Source organism: Manacus vitellinus, unplaced genomic scaffold (assembly GCF_001715985.3).
Source record: "Manacus vitellinus isolate BGI_N305 unplaced genomic scaffold, ASM171598v3 scaffold_0_pilon, whole genome shotgun sequence".
Lineage (NCBI taxonomy): Eukaryota > Metazoa > Chordata > Aves > Passeriformes > Pipridae > Manacus > Manacus vitellinus.
This window is the reverse complement of record NW_021938789.1, coordinates 2,260,036-2,286,349: the sequence shown is the minus strand read 5'-3', so window position 1 is coordinate 2,286,349 and position 26,314 is coordinate 2,260,036. Positions and strand designations below refer to the sequence as shown.

The window sequence follows — 26,314 nt, the reverse complement described above, 5'->3', positions numbered from 1 at the left end:
CATTTCTGGACAGAAGGCAACTCAAAGAAGCCAGACAAACATTTCTTGTAGTTTTAAATAATCCACACACACCAGGAAAAAATAAAGGCCACCCTTAATGGACAACCAATGTAAAAGGTATAAACTTCAGAATAAACTGCATAGAGGGACGCATTAAACATCTCCTCCTCTTTCTAAAACAAAAACAAACTGACAAACACACACAAATATGCTCGAGTTGTTGATGCTAATAAATATACCACCAATAGAACCAAAAAATCCTCATTAATAATGAACTGGACAAAGAATTACTGACTGTGCCTGCATCTTTTACCTGAGTAGTAATTCGGAAAAGTCTGAACCAGTTAGTGTTAAAACATTCTCCTTAACAAAATTAAAGAAAACAAACCCTTTAATAACATCCCTGAAAACATCAGTATGGATCATTCTAGGATGAATAATATATTCAGACCATAAATAAATTATAAATATTTCTGATACTCGAAAAATGTTTACACAGTTCTGTGAACTCATTAAGCAGTTTTATGGAAAAGAAGGGTAAATAAAATAAATAAAATAAAAAAAGGGAATGGAGCAGCTGTGTGTGTGATTCTTCCCTGCATGTGTGACCTTGGTAGAAAGTAAGAATCAATAGGGTGAATTTGGCAGAGCTGGGTTAATGGCTGGACTTGATCTTAGAGGTGTTTTTCCATCTTTTTTTCTATGATTAACTAGAAACCTGCATTTGACAGAAAACTGTAACATACATTTTGTGTTTAAGGTGTGTAAAATCAGGACACAGTAACCAGCCAAAGCATTCATTAACGTCTACCATTGTTATACAACACTATTCTGAATTAGTCACCGAGAAACTTAATATACACAGAAGTATTCCTGCTATGTAGGGTTTTTCTTCCGAGATAAAAGTATTGCAAACCACCTTCCTTTAAATGGAGTCTAGAAACAAAAGCTAAATAAAAGGGGGGGGGAGGGCTGCCAGCAGCATTCTTATTTATAACCTGAAAAAACAAGTTAAAAAAAGTAAAATATCCATTTTTGCCCATGTTTAAAAAGAAGCAAAACAGATGAGCTTGACTACAAAAGTTAATGACACCTAATACAAACATCTAGATGTTTTCAATTAAAACAATTCACTAGGTTATAACAAGCAAACCCAGCCCTTTTCAGGTGACAAATATGGGTAGGGACTCCAGTCCAATTGCCAAAATCTGACAGTAAAGAGCCCAGTTCATCAGCCAACTGACTGCTGAGTACCTTTTTATTTAATTCAGAACAAGGAATATAGAAATAGGAGATTTTTTTCTGAAACATCTGGTTACAAGGAAGCCAGAATACCTCACTGTCCAGCAGTTAAAGGCCATCCCTAAACTCAGAGGCACCCCCAGCTCCCTTGCTCAGGTGCACACCCTAACTTGTCTTGGTTTCAGGTCTGGAAGAAGTTTCTGCTTCATACATCACACACTTCCACACGCCCTGATTTGCTCTGGAGACTTATTTTACTGCTATGGAAACAGAATTCATGGGGTACTCCTAGGCTAGGGAAGAAACAGGGACCAGAACTGGAGTGCATCTGTCCTTTGTTGAGAAAAAGAGAATCACAGAAAGTGACCTGTCTGTGGGAAGCACCCACTGAAACACCTGAAGGTGAGCACATGGAACTGAGCTTCCAGTCTGATTAACTAACCTAACAAAAGACAGAGTATAAAAAACAAAGTACTACCTTCTTTTCAGTGGGGCTTGAAGTCTTCGATACTAATGCTGCTTCAACAAGACCCTGCTCAAGTAAGGAGTCATATTTTATGCTTCTTTTTCTGTTTCTCCTCTCCTTGTTTGTTGGCTTCTGTTCATTCTCCTCTGACTGGGACACATCTGCACCGTTGTCTCCACAAATGGAAGATTCAAAAAGAGGCTTTCCATTCATGTAGGTTTTAGTGATTTTCAGCTTTATCTCTGGGGAGCCATTCTTGATAGGAGTAGTGTTGGGTGGTGTTCCAACTCCCTTTATTTCCTGGGGTTCAAAGCGCAGCTTCGCATCCTGGGCCCCGGACTCGCCGTTGAACACGCGGGAGGTCAGATCTTTCAATTTTTCAGCTGGAATGAATGGAAGAGTCTCATGGCCATTATATTTTTGCATGACCCCTTCCTGCAGAGTGGCAGAAAGTTGTGCTTTGCCCAAGTAGACGGAACATTCACGATTCACTTCACAATTCTGTGGTTTCCCATTGGTATTTCCGAGGATCTCCGGTACCTGCTTCATTTTGATGTATTTAATTTTTTGAGCTAACAGTTGAGAACTTCTTTTGATGCTAAAGTCCATTCAGCCCAGATGTTTCCAGTCTTACACTGCTATATTAAGACAAAAAGAGAGAGAATATTTTTAATACAGAAATGTCAAAAGCTATTAAGTATATAGATATGTGTCACCACTAATATAACACTCAATGTACTTCGTTCAAGTTTTACTAAAAAAAGCATTGCTTACAATCTTGCTCAGCATATTCTATGATTTAGTGATCTTCATAACCAAAATACCTCAATATCTGTTAATATGCATTACAAAAAAGTCCAAGAAAAATAGATTGATGAATCATCAATGTTATTTAAACAAATGCAGAAAACAAAATCACAGCTTTAACATGTTAGCCACCTACAGCATGAGTCCTGCCCACATTAATTACACAAAGGTACTGCACTGTTTGAAGCTAGTAGGAGTTAGAGCTAAGATAATATCATTAATAACAACATAAACCAGGTGCTTTTATTTCTAAGACGTTGTGCCAGCACAAAAACCCCACAGGCCGTGTTCCTGTAGCACCTACACCATGGACAGCAGCATCACAAGCTTTATCTTCCTCACTCTACAAATAGGCCTTCAATCTTCCATCCAGGCACACCTCCTGAGGAAACACCACAGGCTCAGTCTCCAAAGGGCTCTGCCTACATGAACAAATGAAAAAGTGCATTTTGTGCCAAGAACACCAGTCCTAGCCAATCCTTTAGGCCAGTGGTCATACTGTGCAAAATTTAAATGGTCAAAGCAACTCTGGAGTTTCAGATTTTCCATAACAACAATATCATCTAACACCTGCTTTTCATACAGAAATCTGCAAACATGCCACAAGCTAAAACTGCACTATTAGCCACCCTAGGCAGGCTCTCCCAAGGGTTCTAAAAGCTAACCCTGCCTATTTCAACATTATACCATTGTAGCAAACAAATGAATTTGTTAGAATAACTCCTCTGTGCTCCTAGACCAGGCAGATGATGGTTTCAATTTTTAAAATTCATATGCATAGATTCTTCACATTACCAGGTCCAGTTTATACACGATACAGAGAAATACATCATCATAAATATTATGAAATCTCAGCACAGCAATCATCTTATCCATGCTCAAGGTAACCAATTTCATATATGATTAAGTCCAAGAACTGTCACATCAAATCAAAAATTCATCCAATCTAGCCTCACATGTTTCCAAAAAGTACAGTAAAAACCATGATGAATAACTATTGAATTGCCAGTTGCTATGGAAGAAATCACTTCTGAATCCACCACCTTGTTTATTAATGCACACAGTAATGATGCTTACAACTGCAATATTCCTCCAACTTGCATACTTGCTACATCTACAACAGGAGCAGTAACGTATAAATGTTCATACCTGAGCATTGCCCTTGCCTGGCAGAGCTTCTTAAGGATATCAAGCCTGAATTCAAAGCAATTGGCAAGCATGAAACCTTTTCATTTACAAAGAAGATGTAGGAAAATAAAATAAAAAAAAAAAACAAACTAAAAATCATAACTCCATCACTCCTTAGCAAATGCTCCCCTCTCCATAACATACCTAAGGTACTTACAAGATAAAAGGATATTTCTCCACACTAGCTATATAGACTCATGTGAGAGATGAAAACCGTTCTCCCTCCAGGGACAAACAGCAGGCTGAAATGTTGGCATTAAACAAGAAGAGCAAGTATTCCTGAACTCCAAGTGAATCCGCAAGAGAAAAGTTTCTAATCTTTCTTTAATCAGACAAAGTCTGAATTACCAATAAAATCTCTTAAGAAATGAGTGGAAACCAGCCAACTATACTAACCTTTCTGAAGAGGAATCAGAGGTAAAAGAAAACTCAAAACTTCACCAGAACAGAACAAAGAACTCACTAACCCAAACAAGAACTCATGTCCTTTCACAAGACCTTCTCCGAAAGCACGGACATGAGACAAACTCTCAAACCAGATAATGATATGACAATGTTTCAAGCTGTGATTCAGCAGATTTAACTGAAATCGTATTTATTTTAAGAAGCAACTGATGACAAATTCTGTAACTCTCTAGGCCAAAGGCAAACCCGCTAGGGAGCACTTCACACTTACGGTTGCAGAGATGAGAGCAAAATTCCTTTAAAAAAACCCCAAAACACCGAATTGTCACAAAATCTCTACTCCCTTCCTACAGACTCTTAACAGAGCAAACCAGGGATTTGATTTGGGCATCTCAATTCTGAATTTCCTTTGATGTGAACCAGCAGCTTTGTGCAGCTGCAGCGCCCTCCAGTGGGTGCCGGACGCAGCCGCCGCCTCCCCGGGATTCCCGGTGGCTCATCCCGGCTGCTCCCAGAGCACCAGCACCAAACACGCCTCCTGGGCATCCCTGGAAAACGTTTTTTAATATGGCTTCATTAAGTGCTTATCAGGGTCTGGATTTCTGGATGGAGACATCTGCATTTTGTAACTCTTTGTTTTGATTCGTAATTTACTAGTGTTTGTTTTGTCCTGCCTAATAACAACTCTTACTCTCATCGCTTACTTCTTTAAGCTACAAAGCCATCCAGTTTGAGGCACACCATGACAACTCAAAAAAGCAATAAATAATCTAATTCGACTGTGTTACTGGTGCACTCAATCTCAAAACACTGGACGAATTAGAAGTGATAGCTTTAAGAGTTTCAAAACATAAAAATCATCATGGAGTCACACAATCACTTAGGCTGGAAGGGACTTTCCCAGATGATCTCTTCCAACCCCTTGCTTAAGCCAGGCCCAGTACAGAGCAAACTGCTCAAGGCCTTGTCTGGACAACAAGCAGTAGATAACTAAGTGAAAAGATACCGCTTAAAGAAATCAAGTTATTCTCTTTCTAGCTAATAAACCTAAGGGGACTCATTCCATATCACAAAAAAATGAAGACCAATAAGGTCATGCAGTGAAAGACCCTGAACTTTTAGGAGTTATCTTGATTTGCCTAAAACATCAGAAACATCAGAAGATACACAGCATGTAGATTTTAGAATTTCGATGAGTGAAGGTTCAGTTAATGATTCTCACTAAATAGTGACTATAGGTCACTAAAACCAGTTGAAAGCACTGAAAAAGGCTCCTCAAATTGCTGGAGCCTAGAGATGACAAGCCCAGGAGTAAAAGTGGTAAAAGGAAGTTAAGGTACCCAGGACAACAGTAAATGGGAAAATAAAGACAAAGACAGGAATTTGAGAGAGTAAGATTATCAGAACCAGCAGATATAGATTACAGAATATGAAAAATAGACATGTTCATACAAAGATTTAATGGAACCACATGAGAAGAGGCTTAAAGTAAGAGGTAGAATAATGGGCAAAGATAATAGACGTGAGTACCTGTAAGCAAATATAATCCCACTGGGGAGATGAGACACGTAGAGAGCAATTTGCAGGTTAGTCACCATGTCTAGGACAACCAGTGGATGGAAATTTTTCATATGCATCAGTCCTCCTCGCAAAAAATAAGCTACATTGTGGAGTCCAGTTCAATGGAAGAAGTTAGCAAATCTACACATGAGAATAACAAAGGGTTTCAAGAAAGAAGATCAAAATTTAAGCCGGATACATTTTGCACCACCTTTGCTATATAAAAATTCATGGTAACAGCACAAGGAAGGAAAAGCACGAGACTCTTTGTGAGAAGAGGACGACAGAGCAGAAAAGAATGGGCAAGGAGAAAATAATCAGCAGCAGATAACCAAGCAGTGTTGCTGTGAGATCTAAAAGACAGGACATGAAAGAATGAAGTGAGACAGATCACGGACAGGATCTGGTTGATCCAAGTTGTAAGAGTAAGGTCCTGAAGCAGCTGAGCATGTGATTAAATTTGGTAGTTAAATTTAAGTGCACTCATGCTGGAGCACTGTATCACATAGAAGCAAAAGCAATCCCTTATCTTTTCCTAGATGACTCTGTATCTATTGAAAAGGAAACTGGGGGAGGGCAGGGAAGGGAAGGGAAGGGGACAAAAGCACCACACGCTAGTAGCAGCTAATGAGCTTAAACCAGTATCGTCCCATATTGAATGTCTGGTGACCCAACAAGTGCCATTTTCACTAACAAAGAGGAAAAAACATGATAGCCAAGGAGTCTGCTGAATAAACATGATATTTTGGCTCGCGAACAAATAGCTTTCAGTATGCCAAAGAAGATTTGACTTATCAGAGAAAGGCCTCCAGATATTTTATTCAGACAATGACAACTGGACAATCCTTGCAATAGCTTTGTACACATTTTCATATGAAAAGAACAGGTTCTATATAAGGCAAATTATTTTGCAGACATTATAAATAATGTTATTAATTACTTGAAAGTTCATCATCTGACAGGAGTCATGAGCCAAATACAGTTACTCTGCGTGTCAGATTCCTCCTTCACTGTCCAGGCCACTATCATTTCTGTGATATTTATTAGTCATTTCTTCCACATCTGCTGTAATTTCAGAGATGCTTTTCTTCTGTGTCAGAAATAATGGAGTAGTCCACTCCTTCCAATTCTGCCAAAGGGAGTGAACAGAGTAAGTAACCAACAACAAGGATCTCTATTAAATATCACTTTTGTTTTCTCTAAGGGCTTTCTTACTAAGGTGAATTACTTGAAGCAGGCGAGGGGGAGAAGAGGGGGAAGATGACACACCTCAATACAAATTCACAGTAAGAGAACTTTATCTACAAAAGCTATTTTTATTACCTACAAATCAGGCTTTCAGCTGGCACTGAAAAGGCTAATAGATGGCTGCTGCCTTTTTCTGTTAAGTCTGCTCCATTCTCTCATCAATTTTAAGACAAAAGGTTATTCCTAATTTCAGATCAGAATGAGACAAAATACTTAAAGAGATTAATAAGGTTACAACACATTCTTGCTAATACATTTGAGATCCTGAGTATGCTTACTCACGTTATCTGGTATAATACCCTTGAAATATCAAATAGGAGTAGAGAAATATTTACTATCATGCAGTAAATTCATGAAACTGTTATTCACTGTACTAAAATAACAAAAGATTACTACAGGATCTAAACAGAATTTAATTTCAGAAGAAAACACGTAACTGAAAATTGCATTGCAAGTTTGCCAAAAATTGCTACAAACCAGTTTTATCCAAAAGATTCAAAAGCATTATCTCTCATGAAGAAAACCTTAACTGTAGTAGCTGACAGAGAATTGAAAATAATTAAACCAAACCTTTCTAAAAATTCACCACTGGTCTTCAGAAAGGAAAAAAAAAAAAGGAAATCTTAGTCCAAAGGAGGTAATTTTTAATGTAGAAGCACCTGAAGTAAATACTTCATTAGTCCTGCAGTAGATATACAATGATTACAATTAATCAGTCAGCTGACAAGGCTGACTTACAAAGTATTTTTAAATGGGCATATAAAAATTTCCTTACACTTATAGTACACAATAATGTTAGACAGAGATGCACTATACATTTGCACAAAAAGATCAAGCACATTTTGAAAATTGTGTGAATAAACTTAAGAGTGCTTACAGTTGCACTTACCACCCAATAGTTTTTTGGGGGGAAAAGGAAAAGTATCAATTGTTTTTGTCTTTTTTTTTCCTGCTAATGGATAAAATTTTAGAACTTTAATATTATAGTCCATTTTCATCAACCAAAGCAAGTATGTACTGCCTTCTTATGAAGGCAATAGGTAATACCAACTTGTACACTTAAGAACTGTAGAATGGTGAGTAATTTCTTCCCCTTAAATGCCACTTGCTACTGCACAAAGCAAGCTTACAAAATGGATGGACTTGACTTTTTGTTCTTTCTCAGGAAAAGTTTTTGCAAGCAACCCTTGATGACAAGGACAGGGTTAGAAGATTCTGTAAGAGGACTCCTCCCCATGAATTCCTTTTCTCCAAAATCGCAAGAAATATTCTTTTTCCACTGCAGCAGAAATTTAATTTTGTCAGTTCCACTCCTGCTGCTGGAGGTGGGTGGAGAAGTGATGAGACAGATTTGAGTAAAGTCAAATTCTTCTAAGATGTTGTATTTCTATCTGAAGAGATAATAGATACTACCATGGTGGGACCAGAGGTTGAACAGAAAACAATTGCTTCTCCTCTGCAGATAAACAGGGAAGAATACTGGTGCCTAAAATGGTAGGAATTAGTGGATTTACCACCAGTATTTAATAAACACTAAAAGGTAGCCCCCAACAGTTGCTTAACAAATGGTTAAAAGTAAAAATGTTATGTTTTCAAATGCAAACCTTAGACCTTTCTGTGTCTTGGAGAGCTCCAAATGGTTCAGCTGTAGGGACTGGTCCCTCCCTAACAAAACAGGACTCAATGCAGCCATCTAGGTCTTTGCTCACCAGTGAAATGATGTCTCTCTCTGTCTCTCAGGTGGGCCAGAGTTGTGCTCCTGGCTTCTATGTAGCTTGGAAACAAAGAACCAAGTAAAATCCCAAATAGCTTAGCACTTAGGTGAAGAGTTCCTTATTTACACTGCTTTTTGACCTGGTCCAAGCCTACTTTAATTTCCCATACCTTCTTAAATCCCACTGCTTTTTCTTTTCAGCATCCTACCTTCACTCCTTGCACCACACCTTCAGGACTTGGATCCTCTGGCTTACGTAAGACTCCTGCAGCAGATAATACACTGCAGTCTGTTTCCTGTTCACTGTGGCCAGTGATTCTGCCCTTATTCCCATGTGTAGTCATGACAGCACAGCAACTGCCTGAAGATTCACAGAGACAATCATGGAAATTTCTGATCATACAAATTCTGAGAAGGGAAGATCAAATCTGGGGTGACACCACAAAATGTTGTAAGTAATGAATCAAACGGTAGTGTTAACAAAATGTTATCTGCTACACCACTACAGAAATCAACAACACTGCCCAGAACTGACCAGACAGCAACTAACTTTAATCCAGAGGCTGCAATCATTTTGCCCAGACCCTGACAGCTCTGCTATCTTTGTCTATCACAGCATTAAAACCTGTTCATCCAAGTGGGTGAATATAAATGCCAGAAGCTCATTTGGTGCACTGGAATCGCTGTAAAAGGTGGTGTTGTGACACTGGTGATATGTGAGGCCTTGCCCATAGTGTGAAGGCCCAGCTGCCTGTATACAGAGGTGGGCACCACAATCTTTACCACAGGGCAGCATTCAGCCACATCTTCTGTTGTTTATAGAAACAGCAGCACCTTGCACTGATAATGCACCTCTCTAATGTGGCCAGGTAAGATGTACAAATAGATGAGTTCTTTCATCCAGTATATCCAACCTCACATCCCATGGTACTAAGTAAAGAAGAGGAGGGTAAAGTTCAGAGGTAATTAATAGACTCCATAGAATTTTACTTACAGATGTTCACCAAAAACTGTACATATCCGTATCTGAACAACTTCACTGTACATAACGTAATCCTGGCCATACTGTGCTAAATCTGGTCTACTTTACACAGACCAAAACCATTTACATTCAACTACATTAATAATTCTATCAATCTATTACCCTGAAGCAAAACACACTCACACGGAACTGGCAGATGTATGCCAGGAACACTCAAACAAGGCCCGAGACTTTGAACATTAAACACTCTCTCAACAAATCCAAATACTTGCCATGAAGTGGCCTTTCTGGGTCTGACTTTACTTGAAGTATTCCCCTGTGCTGGGGCTTTACCATGCTCTTGCCAAAATGCATTACCACCATTCTCATGGTTCTTAATTCCTTTTTGCTACATCTACATAAAAAACGTCTGAGGTAAAAGGCCTGGCATTTGGGTTTTAGGTTTTTGTAGATATAGTATAGCTTACCCATCTAGCTTGGAGACAGAAAGACAAAACATTTTCCTAACAAACCAATTCCCTCTTGCCTACTTTATAAAGCTTCTGTGTTGAGAGGTTTGCAACAGGTATCTCTTACCATTTTTTGCTGTCCTTTCAGCACAGCACCAGCTTTGCGGGTTACTTCACTGTCTTATCGAATTTAGTTCTTTAGACAAATTCTGTTGTGCATACCTCTCATGGGAAAATCTAAATAGTTCTGACTGTAGAAATAAGTCATGTTAAGCAATTGTAGTTGTTGTCCTTACTTGCAGTTCCTGAAGACTCAACTATCACTACCATTTTGAGCTAAGCATTCAGCTCAGGAATAGATGTCGTACATGCACTTTCTGCTACACATTTTAAGCCCACAACTTGATTTTTGCACTGGTGCTGAGTTTCAGTGACATTCCACATTTAATCCCAGCATTTGTTTCCAGTTTGTTCAGGAGTGCTACTATAAACCAGATTCTGATGGTCTGCATTTTGCACCCACAGAAAAATCACAACATTAATTTCATTCTGAAGTATCTGACTGAAAGTTGTCAGCAACTACTCCATATAGTGAAATGATCCATATTCATATCTTTCATCCTACACTGCACTACAAGGTTCATACTTTGGCTTAAATCCCTCTGTCTTTATTATCAGACTAGAATCTAGGCATTCTTTACTACAGAGATAAGTCCTCAATTTAGACATTTCTGAGTGCCAGTGCAGTCAGGATCTTTGCTCCAATGGCATCCCACCAAGGCTGGCAAGTTCCACAATTGACATTTACACTTCAACTTATTAGAATGAATAAATACATCAAATGGGTCCCAAACACCATCACAGAAGGTTGCATTACTGCAGGTTCTTTCTATTTCATTCTTTTACCAGTAGCTTTTCAAAATATTTCAAATGACGCTTAAATCACATCTCTAATGAGATCTTCCCTAACCTCAGTCCTCTTTCTTGAATATATTTTTGTCACGTAGTATCTCATCATCTGCTCCTTGGTGTATCTCTTATTTACTAAGACAACTCACAAGATCAGGACAACAACCACTCCTGCTATGTTTTTGACTATGGCAGAGAAGACATGGAATTCTGATCTTAGCCCTCAAGGCCAAATACGTTTAAAAAGGACTTGTACACTCTGAGATCAGCTCAGCTGGTTAGAGCATGGTGCTAATAATGCCAAAGTTGTATGTTAAATCCCCATCCAGGCCATTCACTTAAGAGTTGGACTCGATGATCCCTTCCAACTCAGAATATTCTGTGATTCTGTAAGAAACACAGGGGTATTTATGTGTTTTAGCACAGATGTGAGATGCTACTATTTTAGTATTTTGTATAAGGCACAGGCCAAAGAGGTTTCACAAAGACAGTTAAATAGCCATCTCTGTCAGCCAACAGAACAAGACATCCTTGTGCTTCTCCAAAGAGACACACAGAAAACTGACAGTATCCTTCAGACAGCAGAAGAAAAATGTTAAAGGTTCTATGAAAGTCGAGTTCAACAGCACATCATGCTACAGTTTTTCAGTCATTTGCCACCTATGTATCATTACCCCAAATATGAACATAAAATAGGTCCAATAGCAAAGTTCAAAAGAAGATCAAATTGCTCTCTTTCACTAAGATAAAAATAGGAAAAGTTAAAAGGATGGGGACAAAACTAGAAACTGAGCCATCACCTCTTGAGCAACCCTTGCAATTTAACACATGCTTTATGTCACTTGTATATTTGATTAGTTTTGAAGTACGTTAAACACAAGAACCTAGATCAATGGTGCCACAGGGCAAAGTCATTTTGCCCAACATATGAATACTGTGAAGTACACATAGGCTAATACTTCACTCTTCCATACTTACTAAGTCTAACTTGATTGCTGTGAAATGTTCAAAAATATTTTCCAACATCTACTTTCCACATGTAGCTCATCACATCACTCTCCTATCAGAACAACTTCCATACAATGGTATTAATTCTTAACAGCAGCAAGAAGGATAGCAGAAACCCTGCTTTTGGTTCAACCACGATTCACGGGTATTTATTGCACATAAAATTCATATTCAGTTCATGGTATGATCTATTGTATGCCTTGGACAGAAGTAGCACTTTTGAATGTACCAGAGAATCAATGGGATTCAGTTACCTGTTAGGAAAGTAATGCATGATGGATTAGGCATTAACCTATCATCACCATACACATGGTACTAGTATATATGATCTGTTCTCCAGAAATCTTGTGTATTTTTGTAGTTTACTATTCAACCAGAAGGACAACAGAATAGAGTAAGGTCTACCTTTTCCTTCTAACACATTCCAAAAGCTTCTCTTTCAGCTGACACTAGAAAATATAAAATATCTGTTACAGATGTCACCAAACTTCATAAAAACATTAAAAGTAACACCTGGTGTATCACTTTAGTAATTTCTGTCAGTGCAAAATGAAAGGAAAAAGGTAAATACATTTATATAGCTATCTTAGTACCTCCAATGACTGCATGTCATAGAGAAGCTAATTTGAATGTGCAAGGAAGGGAGAACCTAGGTAGTTTCTCACTTTTCCTTCAAAAATGTTCTCAGAACCAAAACTTTACAAGTAACCATTAACTGTATAAAATAGCTGACCAACCCATTCAACCAGCTACATGAATTTACAGCCAGCAGGGTGACTACTGGCATGTGAACAAGGCTCTCCTTACCCACCCCTTTTCTCCCAAATTCTCCACAATTAAGCACCACAGGAAATTCAGACTCCCCTGCCAAGCTCAGATGAGAAATTATTTTCTCTCTCCACTTTACCACCTGACTGCTTATCCTGGTGCCATATTCCATCTCCGCCTCACATTTACACCACCAAGATTCCAGAATATCCTCGGTGAAGACATTTCTCAAAGCTACATCCTAACTTGAAAGCGATGTTCCCTAGAAATGTGGGACTTACTGATTCACTTAGATCCACTTGAGATGGGGCTCTGAGCAACCTGGTCTGGTGCAAGGTGTCCCTGTCCAAGGCAGGGGAGTCGGAACTAGATGGTCTTTAAGGTCCCTTCCAACCCAAACCATTCTGTGAGTCAATGATCTCCATTATTCCTTCATCCAAAGGCAAGATTTGAGAATTATACCAGATCTATTGTATCTACTCAACCGTGAGGCCATTTCATTTGTCTTTGCAGAAAAGCAATGAAAGAGCTCAAACGCTATAGCCACAAACATAGTATTAAAACACGCAGTCATCATTATCTACTGCATTATTATTAGTTCCACCCGAGCATTTCTTTATTGATGCCTGATTACTGACTGTTAGGGAATTATGTTTTTTCAGCAATACCATTTAGTGGATGCTTCTCACTGTGCAGCACAGTGCTCCTGAGGAGAAGTAAAAATTTTTTTCCCAGAAAAGCCCAGGCCCTTTACCTTGCTCTACACAGAAAATACTTGCAATTTTCATGCATCAAACCATCTTCTATGCTTAAAACCTAAGAGAAGTCTTGCAGTTATGTAAGCAGGAATGACCAGATGCGACTGAAATGCTGCGAGAATTCTGCTGTATCTTCTCCTCATCACACGCTACATCCTCGATGCAGGAATCTGACCAGAGCAGGGGAACCTTTATGCACACACGGATGGAGTCCCAAGGCTTTGATCGACCACAAGGAAATACAGACATTTATCAGGCTGGAGAAACAAGACCTCGCTCGGGAAACATCCTGATACCAGTGGAACAAAAAGCAGGCTCAGTGCAAAAGTGAGAGGTGAAAGGGCCACAAACAATAGGGCACTGAAAAATAATCCCTTCATGCCATTCCTTTGCTATTTTATTGCTGCAATGTTTTGGACACAAACTCACATATATATGTATATATATATACATGTGAAGAAACATGTACATACGTATATTCATTTCACCATCCAAATATCAGAAAGCCACCCCCCCATCAATCATTTCTGCTTCCAGCCTAAACCCAAGTGGGGTTGTTTTTGCTCTAATACCCAGTCTATTGCATGCAGGCAGTAATTAAAATGCAGTAGTCTTCCCTGCAAAACCACCACTGGCTTCAGAAAAGGCACGAAGCCCTACAGACAGTAAAGCACAATTTTTTTTATTCTTACTAGCCATTTATTGGATTCATATTGAACTAAAAAGAAATATATTTCACATTTGTTTTCCGTTTTCTAAACTACTTTAAATATATACCCTTTAAGTACAATGACCTAGTTTCTTCTGACATTTTCAAATAATATTTGATAAATTAGTAAGTTTTACTGTAATTTTAATATCTGGATTTTTCCAAGCATGTATGAGGGTGGATAGTCCAGTAACCTTCACAACAACTAGCCATATAGTCTCCAGGAATATTCGGAGTATTTATATTCACATACTGAAAAAAACTGTCAGATTTTCTGATGGCTGCATCCTAGACAAAAATCCTGATATGTTTTAATGTATGAGGTATAGATGCTTACTAAAGCAACCAAAAATTGCACATACTTTAAGTACTGAGCCCTGAGAAGCCCTGAAAAACAGTGGTTTAATTCAATGATTACATCCAACAGTCAAATAATACCACACTGTGAAACTGAGGAGTTTATTAAGGTTGATATGCTGCATTTCCCGAGTGAAATTCCCACAGCAAACAAGCAAATAACAGCTTCAGCAATAAATTTACAAAGATTCTACTAACACACAAAACATTTTAGTAAAGAACCAATTTATTCTTGCAGCTGAAGCCACACATTCCATGTGTACGGATTTTTAGTAAGCATATATATGTCTGCTCTAAGTCACCAGCAAGGACTCTTTGCAAAATCTATTACAAACTTCACTGCCACCCTACAGTGTTTACAGTTACCTTCCTTGGATATATGAAAAGGCTAAAAGCAAACGTATCTTCCTTTTTTTTTTTTTTAAACGGACCTCTTTAGCTTACTCAGTGTGGACAGCACTAGCTCCTAAATTTAACAATCAGAATAAATCCACTTTAAAGCAAATGCCAACAAGAAACTATTCACACACACGAAATACATGGGCAATGACTGATACCAGCCTCTTGCTTGCTTAATGTCTGTTAGCAAGAAGCCCATTTTCTCTGAAATGTGTTTAAATATGGTGTTTACCATCTCCCTACCCTTAATAGTGTTTACTCCCCGTTTCAGCCGACATATTAAAAAAAAAAAAAAAGCCAAAACCAAAAAGCAAGTATAAATATGTTCAAGAAGTATGGCAAATTCCCTTCTCCACCCCCAGAGCGGTAAAGCCACAGCAGATGAGCTGTAACTATGGCCTTGGGAATACAAGTTCCCCAGGCTCTTTTACCACACAAATATCAATCCAAGTTACAAGAGCCCTACCCCCCTATAGTTAATGAAGATTGAGCCAACGAGCCCGCACGACTTCACAGGAATGTTTCCTTCCCGTTTTCCTAACAAGGCTCTCCTCCCATACCGGTCCAGGATGGACTGCAGAAGGGTGTAAGTGGAAGAATCATCACACCACTGTTTAGTGGAGGAATAAATCAAACATGGCTTCCCCCTCCATACATTTCCAGAGTTACATTCACTCCTGCTGCCGTACAATCCCAGTCCTACCCGGCGGGAAGGGGCAGGAGCAGCCTCCACCTCCCCACACTCTCACCGCCACGGGGGGGACATTTGCAGCCTCCACACCCCTTAAGGAGGCGGTTTAAACCCTGGGGAGGCTTTTTTTTTTTTTTTATCCCTTCCCATTGGTCGTGTCCCCCCCCCTCCGGTTTTCTTTCTGACTTGCACTGATTGATCCCCCATTCCCCGGGGGAGGGAGGTGGGACGGGTGGGCACCTCTCCCTTACCCCTTTATGCTGCCCCCGACCTCCCGCAGCGCCGAGGAGGAGGAGGAGGCGGGCAGGGGGGGAAAAGGATGAAGCTGCAACAGCCGGGACTCCTGCTCGGCATCGCTCCTTTCCGCTCCTCCGCCACCCAGGAGTCAGGGCCCAGCCAGCGGCACAAATCCTGCGGCAGCCTCGGGGGGGGGGGCGAGGGGCGATCGGGGGGACCGCGGCCCGCAGCGAGGGCCAGGTAACGGGGGGAGGATGGGGTGCGAACAAAAAAACCCTCCTCCGAGGGCACGGGGAAGACGGGAGCCGTGGCCTGCGCGGGCGATGCCGACGGTAAGTTTGAGGGGATGCGCAGCCCCGGAGAGGGGAGTCCCGGACACGGGGCGGCCTGGGGGGGGCCCGCGGATGCCCCGCCCAGGGGACCCAGTCCTCACGCCGCCTCCGCAGTCGCTTCGCGGGGCGATACGGGCCCGCGCGCAGCCCGGGGAGGGCGCTCCCGTGCCCGCGGCGAGGCCGGCGGGGCCAAGGCGGCAGCATCCCGCGGGCGGGCGAGCCTCCCCGCCGCGCTCTCCGCCTCCGCCCGGGGCCTGCGGGAACGTGCCCCGGGTGCCTCTCCCTTCCCGCGGGGAGGGGGGGGGGTGTGCGGGGAGAAAGCCAGCCGCGGCTCTCCTACCGGCCTACGACACTGTGCCCTATCGCATCCTTCCCGCGGGGGGCCGGGCGAGGCGGCGGCGGTGTCTGCGGTGCCGGGGAGCGGGGGAGCCGAGGCGACACAGCGGAGCAAGCAGCGCGGCGGCGGCTCCGGCGGGGTCCTGCGCGCGGCCCCGCCCCCTCCCCGGCTCAGAACCAGCGCGAAAACTCGCGCCGCTGATTGGCCGCCGCCGTCCGCGCGGCCTCCCGGAGCGGCCGGTTTCAAAATCCCCCCGCCGCGAGCGCCCGCACGGCGCCGCCCGCGGAGAGCGGCGCCCGCCCCGCGCCGGAGCGGGCCGGAGCGGAGCGGGGCCGGGAGCGGGGCGGCCCCAGGACAGACAGGAGAGGGGCAGCCCACGGGGCTGGGGGGGAGAGCCTGGCTCGCCGCCCCCAGGTGGGGCGAGAGCGCGCCCGAGGGCCCGCCCACCGCCGGGGTGGAAAACGCTTGTATCTTTTTTTTTTTTTTTTTTTTTTTTTTTTAAATATCTTTATGTCGCTGTTGTTGTTGTTTATCTCCCGGTGGGATGCCGGGCCCGGGTAGAAATGCCCTCCTCGCCGCTGGCCTCAGCCACCGTGCACGTGCGCTCTCTGGAAAACCCTGATTTAAGCCAAATGTTTTGACTTTCCGAACAACTGCACGCAATTTGGGGGCTGTCCGGTGGTTGTAAGAGCCCAAGTGCGCCTGGTTGCAGATTACCCGGGCTGTCTCTTCTGGAAGTATGGCCCGGGTTATTTTATTTTCTTTTTTAAGCTTGCATCAAAATAAGTACACGTGCTTGCAATTTGCCAATGGAAAGCACAGCTTTTTTATTTATTTCATTTATTTTTTTTTGTCAAATCATTAAATAGCTGTCATGTTATCATAGGAACAGATATTCCTGTGAAATGTAAAGCAGGTAATGGTCAACTTTTTCAGCTTTCGATGGTTTAATGAAGAGTTTATGGAGCACTGGGTACCTGTGTTTTCTGTACAAGGCAGAGGACAGAGTTCTTCGGTGCTATGGATACTGTAGTAACCTGGTAGCTAAGGGCCTGTAGCAACTCCTGGGAAGGTAAACAGATGATAATTGAGGAGGGGAACACACCGGCATCATACTTCATGGGTAATGGGGAAATTAGACCATCTGTTACAAAAAGGCTCAGACAATTTTTTTCTTTTTTAGACCTTAATTTACTTTCATATGTTAGAGTTTGTTGATGTGTATTTAATGGTGGGTGCACCTTTCTCAGTTAACAGTTGAGCAGTGTGAATTTAGTGCTAATTACTTAGTAATGGAAATCTTAATCGTCGGCTGATTAAAACTTTAATCTCAAAGTTGGCTGAAGGAAATCTGTCTGTACTGATAAGGTACCTTGTTTTAGAGCCTTTCTGTTAAAAAAAAAAAAGCTATCTTTAAGGTGTAAGACAAACAAGATTTACACCATTAAAGAGAAAGATAAAGTGCCATTCCGTTTTATAATAGCTAATTTGGACTACGAGTCGTGGCAATTCTATCTATCTTCCTTTCTAAAGTTCAGTTAAACGCATTTACAAAAAAATTAAAGATGCTTTCTAATTAAAAATAGAGACACTAGTATCAATACAAATAAACAGAAGTACAAATATGTGAATCCTGTTGTTTACATAAGGGAATATATAGTCGTGCTTTTCTTCCACAGTTGAACCATAATGCTAACATATTAAAAGCACAATATATGGCGTTTGCAGGAGTGTTTCGTGTTCCCCCCCCAAAAAAAAGCCCAAACTTTCATAAGAAATGAGGTTCGTTTTCAATAATTGGCATAATATAAATGCTTTATCTACATTCTCTTGGGAATAAACTCTGTGTTCAGGCCCAATGATATAAGTTCATTTTTATGTAAGACTTATAAAAGAGAAACAGATTTTTATTTTGTACTTATTACTAATCCATAATGTCCTCCAGATAACTCCAGTTCCTATGTTTGCCTTTTGTGTCAGTCCTTTAAGGTATAAGTGGAAGGATTTTGTTATCATGGCCAAGGTGACAACAAATCTTCCTTAGCCCTTACAACTCCTATAGATCACCGGCCTTGTCTATGCAACTAAGATTTGTAACCATGTAGTTACCTCCCAAAAGACGCACCCTGCAAATTTCCAGGAAAGCTTATGCTGGGAGTTAACACCTTTAACTGGAATACTACCAGCTTATATTTGAAAGAGTTGAAGGAAACATTTTCCAATTGGTTTCTAGTAGTTGCAAATTTGCAGGCTGAACCTCTTGGAGATTTTATTCTCTTTCATTGTATTTTCTTGGGATTTTTGAATTGGCTAATATTTTTTAATGGTTTTGGTTTCAATGACCTATCCAAGAAATATCTAAGATGTATAACTAGAGCAGATAAAAGTATTCATTTATTAATGACTCCTATTTCATCTTATATCTAAAATTTTATTGCTCCTTACTTTCAACTTATATGGATATATTGTGTTAAACAGTATCACAATCAGTGTCTCTCTGTTCAACTCAAAGGATTTAAAATAAATGTAGCAGTCGCATATTGCCCTATAAATATTTAAATATTTTGGAGATTATCAATTAGTTACTAGGCTGAAAGATACTTTGCAATTTAAACACTTTTTCAAGATCACTTATTCAGCAATAACTGTAGTTAGTGCCTCTGGCTTTAGGCATATGTTGGGATATGCTGAAATTCTAAAACTGAAGGAAGAATTTTGTTGCAACCTCAGGGACAGTCAGTGCTGGAAAAGCCAAGGCCCTACATTGCAGTTGCTGTAGTTCCACTGTGTTAGGCAGAGCTCAGGATCAAGTAGTGTGTGTATGGAACTACTCCGTGCAACAGTGCAGAGCTCCCTACTCTGAGAGTTTGGTCAGCCCTGTTAACAAGGGGCTGAGGCACATTTTGGGGTACTTGTGGCCATTAGAAGCAATAGGGACCAGCAGTTCCTGTGCTAAAGCTTTGCCTTTCTCCTGGCAAAGGCCAATAGCAATGATGGTGCAGTTCTTGAGCACATTTAATCTCATTGAAGATCTTTGTGGCAGGAGCTTTGTGTTTACATTTCTCTCCTATATGGATGCTAAGGATCGATTGCTTTCTGAACTCCTTTCTTGTATCCCTTTACCTTTTTGTTTCAGAATTTTGTGTAATAATCTGTAAAATATTTTCCTGAATGCAGATTATCTTGGTGGCAATGTTAAGATAACTCGAAGTAGAGTTAAAATGAATTTATGTGAGTGCAGTACATGTGTTAATCAAATATTTCCAAATTAGTTAGTACCACCAGCACAGCATGTCCACAGTGTTTATTGTACTACAGGTGTTTAATGGGATAAGGACTGTACTAGGCCATATAGAATCTACAAATGTAGTTTTTTCTTGTTTCACAAACTTTTCCACCTATTGGGGTGAACGCTGAAGACATTGTAGTTCTACTTCAAACCAATACACTGGAAAAGTTGCTGCTGCCCATTGTCCTGTTTTGTTGCAGCATAGGATTGCTTTTGTTGTAGCATAGGATTGTTTTGTTGATGCATAGGATTGCTCAGTGTTGTCCTTACTGTCACCATTACTCTCCATTTCATGCTGTCAGCTGGCGGCCCATTACCTGAGCGCTGACTTTGGCCAGCAGTCCATGTTTTCCCTTCGGATTAACAGAGAGTAGTCGTTGTTTTCAACCTGTCTGAACCTATCCTTATCTCTGTTAGGTATAGCTAGGACAGAGCCACTGATCCTTCAGCGTGTCAGTCTGTGTGTCCTCACCACTGTTAAGAAAAATCTTTATCAGCATGTATGCATTTATGTCCTTGGCTGTGCACCATATTGCATGCCTTTTAATATGGAGACAGCAAGCTGCTGCTGCAGAATTAAGAAAGAATGAAGCGTAAACTTAAATCAGCGTTTCAAAATATTTTATATCAAGTGTGGCATATTCGTCCTCAAATTATAGTAGTAAACGTGTTCTTGAGAACTTACACATCTGCTAATTAATTTGAATGAAAATTCATTGAAAATGGTTATTCAAAAAATTTGGCATTGTGCATTAGAATCACTTTTACTTTTAAATTAACTTGAAAATGAGAAGGTACGGGCTTTTCAGACTTTTTGTATGTTTTGTGTAATCTCATATAAAAATGGAGCAATGGTATTTTTTGATTGTAAGTTGATTCTGTGGGAAAAAGAAAATAATCTACTTAGAGAATTTCAAACAGAATTAGTCCCTCTCCTAATGAGAGGCCTCTTACGGGCAGCTACAGCTTATAGCTTAAATACTGATCGAGTAAGATATGATATCCTGATGAAAATACACAGTTAAATGTGAATCTTCCTCAGACTATGAGTTATACACCAGTCTGTTTACCAGATATGTTTTCAGATAGGAAAAGAATGGAGTAAATGTCACTCTTCTTGCAAATATCTGTGTGTTTGCCCCATTTGGACTGAGCAGGAGGAAGGGAAGTGTAATTGAGGAAGCAAAAGGAAGAGGAAAGTTGAAGACATGAGGGAGTGGGATACATCTTCAGGGCAAGGCAGAGGCCAGGAGAAAGGAAAACTGAGGAGCATGTCCCTGCTGTTTTCCAGTGTTTGGATGATAAAAACCAGCTGTATATCAGTTCTAGGCAGCTAACGTGCTTCAGCCTGGTGTAAGTAACTTCAGTGCGCTAATAAATTTAGCTATAGAAGTTATATGTCTCTAATTATCTTCAACATCACGATGACTTAATTTAAACATTGCTGACATTCAGAATAAAATAAATCTAATCTCTGCAGAAACACACAGCTTGAGCATTCAAAACACATTAACTCTTCTATCTCTTGTTAGAATAGTATGTTACTGTTTAAAAGATAAATTTAATATCATTAAGAAGTATATATACCAAAATACTTTAATAATCAAAGCTTAACTCTGTAACACTTAGCTTTTGAGAAGCCATAACGTAGGTTTGAATGTTAAATTGTTCTGCATTTCAAATGGCTGACTTATGTTTAACCTTCATGTAATTATTGGTCAGCAATAATCATAATTTGGTAAGTTATATAGCAATGAAAGTCTTGAAGAGTGTTTTTTCTTCATTTTGGCAGAGAAGTGACTATTGATATTTCCACTCTTTGCCAGGGCCAAAGAATAAAGTTTGTTAAGGGTTGAATAGGCCAGATAGATAATGCAACTACTGTTTCCAGCAGATGCTAATGCAGTGTTTTATTTTGCACATATATTAATCTTTGCTGCCTCAGTACAGAATGGTGAGGGTAACTATGTCAGTCCTAAAGGTTAATTTCATTCTTTTTTAAGGCATGCCATTATTCTGTTAACCATAATTGCTCTTTTTTGAATGATTAATTTGATCATATGAACTGTTTCTAATTATATTGGTGGCTGGCAATTTCCTGTACTGAGAAATTGTAGCTGTGATCATATCCCATTTACTCAGTATATATGCCTTGAGAAAAATGCTCACTGACAGGCGTTTTCAGAAACATCAACTAATTTTGAGAACTGTTTGGAGACTTGATATAAGATGCCTAGCACTCGTTTTACATTGGTGTTGAGTACGTGCAAATGTAGTTGACAAATGAGGGCTGAAACAACTGGATTTGACGCATAAGATGAGCAGGCTTGTAAATGCAGGCTGAACTGCTAAATTTTCACCTGTGCTGTTTCTGCAGTGAAAACTGAAAGGAGTAGGATGTGTTTCTTGCACATTTTACAGTTTTCTTACACTCTTCTCAAGCTCGACATGCTCACTCCTGTAAGCTCTATTTGCTCGCTTCAGTTATTGTTAATGAAGCAGAGCGTGCGCTCTGCCAGGCAGTGCAGGGCTGTGTGAGACACTCCTGCCTGGTGAACTAGCCCTGGCAGGGAGCAGAAGGGCTGCTGGGCTGCCTGCAGGACTCACATTGTCAGCAGCTCAACCCTACACACAGCACTGATCCCACCGTGGCAGTTCCGGCTCCAGGGCCAAATCTGCGTCCAGTTTACATACAGCAGGAGAACATCAGGCTGCCTCAGCTGCATTTACAGCAGCTGAACTAAACTGTAATTCAAATGAAGAATGTGCTCAGCAGAGAAGAGGAGTTGGGCCTGGCCAGCGTGTAGAACACAGCCTACATGAAGATTCACCCACCCTGCGTTGCCTCACGCTGAAGCTGGGCATGGTTGTAGTACCACCGTGCTAATAATAGCATCACTGCCGTGGGCACGAGCCACCCTGTGTTGAACACTCCTCCTTTTGCAACTGCTGCAGTGACTGGGCATGTGGTGTTTGCTGAAGGGCTGATGTGATGTGCATTTTCTGTGTCTGAACTGGTTCTTCAAAGCAGGAATAAACTGTTTGCACTGGTCCAAAGGAGGTGATAAGCACTTAAATGGCACTCAGAATTCAGGAGTCTAACTGATTCAAAATCCCCAAATTTTGTCTTGTCCCAGAAGTATTTTATAGAGCCCAGAGGAGGCACTTTTGTTTCTTACTTAAAGTACACCACTGATAGCTTGCAAGCTCACTGGGAGCTGTAATACCAGGATCTCAAAACTGAACATTCCCTCTGGTGATCCAACATGGAGGCCTTCAAAGTGCAACTAAGTGATTTGCCACAGCATTCCATCTTAAGCGCACATTCTACATGTGTTCCTTGCTTCATCTACACTTGTAAAACTGTAATCCCAGTGCCTGAGGGGAGTCTGGTCTAGCCCACTGTGGACCTGCAGGAAGGAATTGCTGCAAGCCTTTTTAAGTGCTCCCTGATTTGCCTGTCCCCAAGGATTTTTACGGGCAGGCAGCCTGTAGGCCTGGTATGGATGTGTCCTTCACAATACATTAAAGAACTTTATCAGACTTCCACTGGCTCGTTAAAATGGGACCTGTGAACCCTGCCACTACACACACACTGCCTCTCCAGCCCTGTATTGCCCTTTCTGATTGCTGCTGCCACCTCTGGGGCTGGGACATACCTCTGTTCATGAATCATCTCAGGCACTACTGCAGTTCTCAGCCTGTGTGAAAGGTAAACCAGCTCCCTTCATGAATGGATCACAGGTTTCTGCTTCAGTGTTTTGGGCCGGAGAGCTTCTGCTGCCCAGCTACAATCCACTGTCTGCATTCATCTTCCTGGGGCCATCCTAAGAGTGTAATAAGTTGTGAGGCATGCTCTCAGAATTTACCACTTTGCTGACTGTATGAACAGCAAATAGAAATCTGGAGGGTGCTTTGGAGATGCTTTTTACAATGCAATATAAGCATATTGACTGGGCCTTTTCAGAAGTCTATGGATATGCTCACACTGGGATAGTTGCTGGGTCTGACTGATTCAGGAAAGAACATAAAGAAGTCATTGATTCAGTGGGAAACATTTACCCAAGAGTCATGTTTGAATAGCTCAGATCTCGGAACAGAATTCCATTTTGGCAATGGCCAGTAATCATTTAAAAATTTACTGTGGCTTCTGAGAATTAATTTCTAGGTTGGTTTAAATAACCAGTTATCATATTCTTTCACTTCATTTTCATGTCGTTGTTGGAGAATTAATTGTATGTTAAGTTTTGAATAATTTTAAAGATTTCATTTATGTCCCAACTATTCTTGCCTTTTAAAAAGGAAGTCTCAAGGGCAGAGACTTAAAAGCTTTACATGTTTTTATGGCACCAGTATGGGAGCCCTCAGCATGAAGGTGTCCTGTTGAAATTGAAATATTGAAATATAAATGTTAAATAATGATGTCTTCTGAAAGAAAGAGCCATAGTTTTTACAAACCTTTTGCACAGTCATGAGTATGTGCCAGGTAGACAAGCACTCTGGAGTTTGAAAGATGAACCCCTTTTGAACTATAAGGATCCCATCTCAGTATGATTCCTGGGGAGAAAATCTTGTCTTGTCCAAGTGTTTTGGATTTATGTAGGCCCTGTGGAGTTCACTGGTGGGTTTATTTGGCAGGGGGGCCTTATTAACCTGCCAGCAAGGGACTGTTTGACCTGCTTAGGTCTGTAGAGCTTGTAAATAAAGATTCTGTCAGGGAAGAGAGATTCTCTTGTGCTTTGGACTATTTATATCTCTTCTAACTGTGGCTGTTAAAGCTTATAAAGAAACAGAAGGTCTGGGATGTGAGACAGAAAGCCCTGAGGGAGTCTTACGTGTTGTATTTGGATTGCTGTGTTAATATCCTAAAATAAACGCCGCATGCCAGAAAGTGGGGAATACTTTTATTGTGATTATTATTAACTCGAAGACATAAATTATTAGTTATTGAATGGAGTATAGCTGAGCTTGGCTGCAGAGGACAATAAAATAACCTCTTAATTTAACACTAGCAGCTACTGGCAATCGATGGGAGACAGACATTTAACCAGCTTCATTTCCCTCTTTTTTCCTTATCTTTTTTTTCGCATTATTCTTACGTTTAATAATTACTAGTATTAACATTTTTTACAGCTCAGGTAACTAACGAATACAATAAGTTTACAACAAATTGTAATCATAATCAACCTGTGATAGACTCATCATCAATGGAATTACTTTAATTGGGCAGAAATATTATATTGAAAGGTATGTTATATTTCAGATTGAAAAAAAATCTCTTCAAGAAGTCTTTTAGCCTGTCTAGTGCAGGTCTGATGCTAGGGTCCTTTCTAACTCTGTGACATGTAATTTTAAATAAGTGTGTCTGAATCAGTGAAAGGACTTTACATTATTTTATTTATACTACTTATAATGTAAGAAAATGTTTTTCTCTTACTCAGACGCCACCAGTTTGGACTAGTTGAGCAGTCTTTTCGAGAAAGGTTTCCTTCTGCTTCAGCTGACCTACAAAGACACCCAAGTGCTACTGCAGATCAAATGACAGGTTCAGCGTCTGCCAGAGTTGAGCTTTTGAGTCTATATTCCTTGTTCATTCACTTGAAAGTCAATTTTGCAATATTTCTGCCTTCTGTCCTGAACAGACTCAATAAATGTTTTTTGACCTTAGTCGGGTTAGACTGTTCTGCTACTTACTCATTCTAGAGATATTTTAAAATATTAAACAGTTTGTAGAGAATCTGTTGAATTTACAATTACAAACATACTGTCTGCAAAAGTATTTCACCCAAGCTGCTGCTGTGGCCCAGGAGAACTTGCTGTTGGGGAAGGACAAGTAGGGTATTACTGCTGATGCACACTGATTGGAGAAGGGCTTCCAAATTCTTCTTCCAAAACTTTGCAAGTGGAAGCCACTCAGGAGAGATGCCAAGAGAGGCAGTGCCCTTCCTTCTTTTGTCTACCTCCTTTCCAATGGGCATCTCTTTCATGAGCTGGAGCCCCTGGCTCCCAGCCCTGCTATGATGTGGGACTGGCAAACTGCTGTGCACCTGTTCTGGGGGGATTAGCCACCCAGTGATAGCCCATGCCCAGAATTTCCTCCACAGATGGTATTACCCTTCAATAAGTGAGTCAGAACCGTTTGACTTAGAGCTTTTTATAGTTGTTGTTGAGGGTGATGATAATCATCCTAAGAAAGTCTAGTTCTTAATCTCTCATACTGAATAGTTATGCCACTGGTTAAAGAAGATACCAACCTGCCCTTCACTCCCATCCCTATCAGCTTTACCAGCACTGGCAAAACACTGCTAAGCTTTTATGATGATCTGTCATTACATTGGGAAGCGAGTGTTGTCTGGTAGATGAGATACCAGACTGAGGCCAGAATTGACTCCGCTAATTAATTCACCATTGGGAAATCTAAGACAATATTACTTCCTCTGCTGTTCTGATTTTCCTAAC

At 40.8% G+C, this 26,314-nt stretch overlaps 1 protein-coding gene and 1 long non-coding RNA gene across 2 annotated transcripts in view; one reads left to right on the top strand and one right to left on the bottom strand.

The window, feature by feature from the left end:
• NSD2 (nuclear receptor binding SET domain protein 2) overlaps window positions 1-2,342 on the bottom strand; it is a 58,009-nt gene extending 55,667 nt beyond the window's left edge. Inside the window, exon 1 of the mRNA XM_018088651.2 lies at window positions 1,721-2,342. Within this exon, the coding sequence (XP_017944140.1) occupies window positions 1,721-2,317 (597 nt within the window). The 5' untranslated portion in view covers window positions 2,318-2,342. The remainder of the gene's footprint in view (window positions 1-1,720) is intronic.
• Window positions 2,343-17,121: 14,779 nt separating this feature from the next.
• Window positions 17,122-25,475, top strand: LOC115307475. The gene is made up of 3 exons (XR_003915806.1): window positions 17,122-17,482; window positions 21,013-21,208; window positions 25,297-25,475. It is a non-coding gene; the product is annotated as an uncharacterized LOC115307475 (long non-coding RNA).
• Window positions 25,476-26,314: the final 839 nt, after the last annotated feature.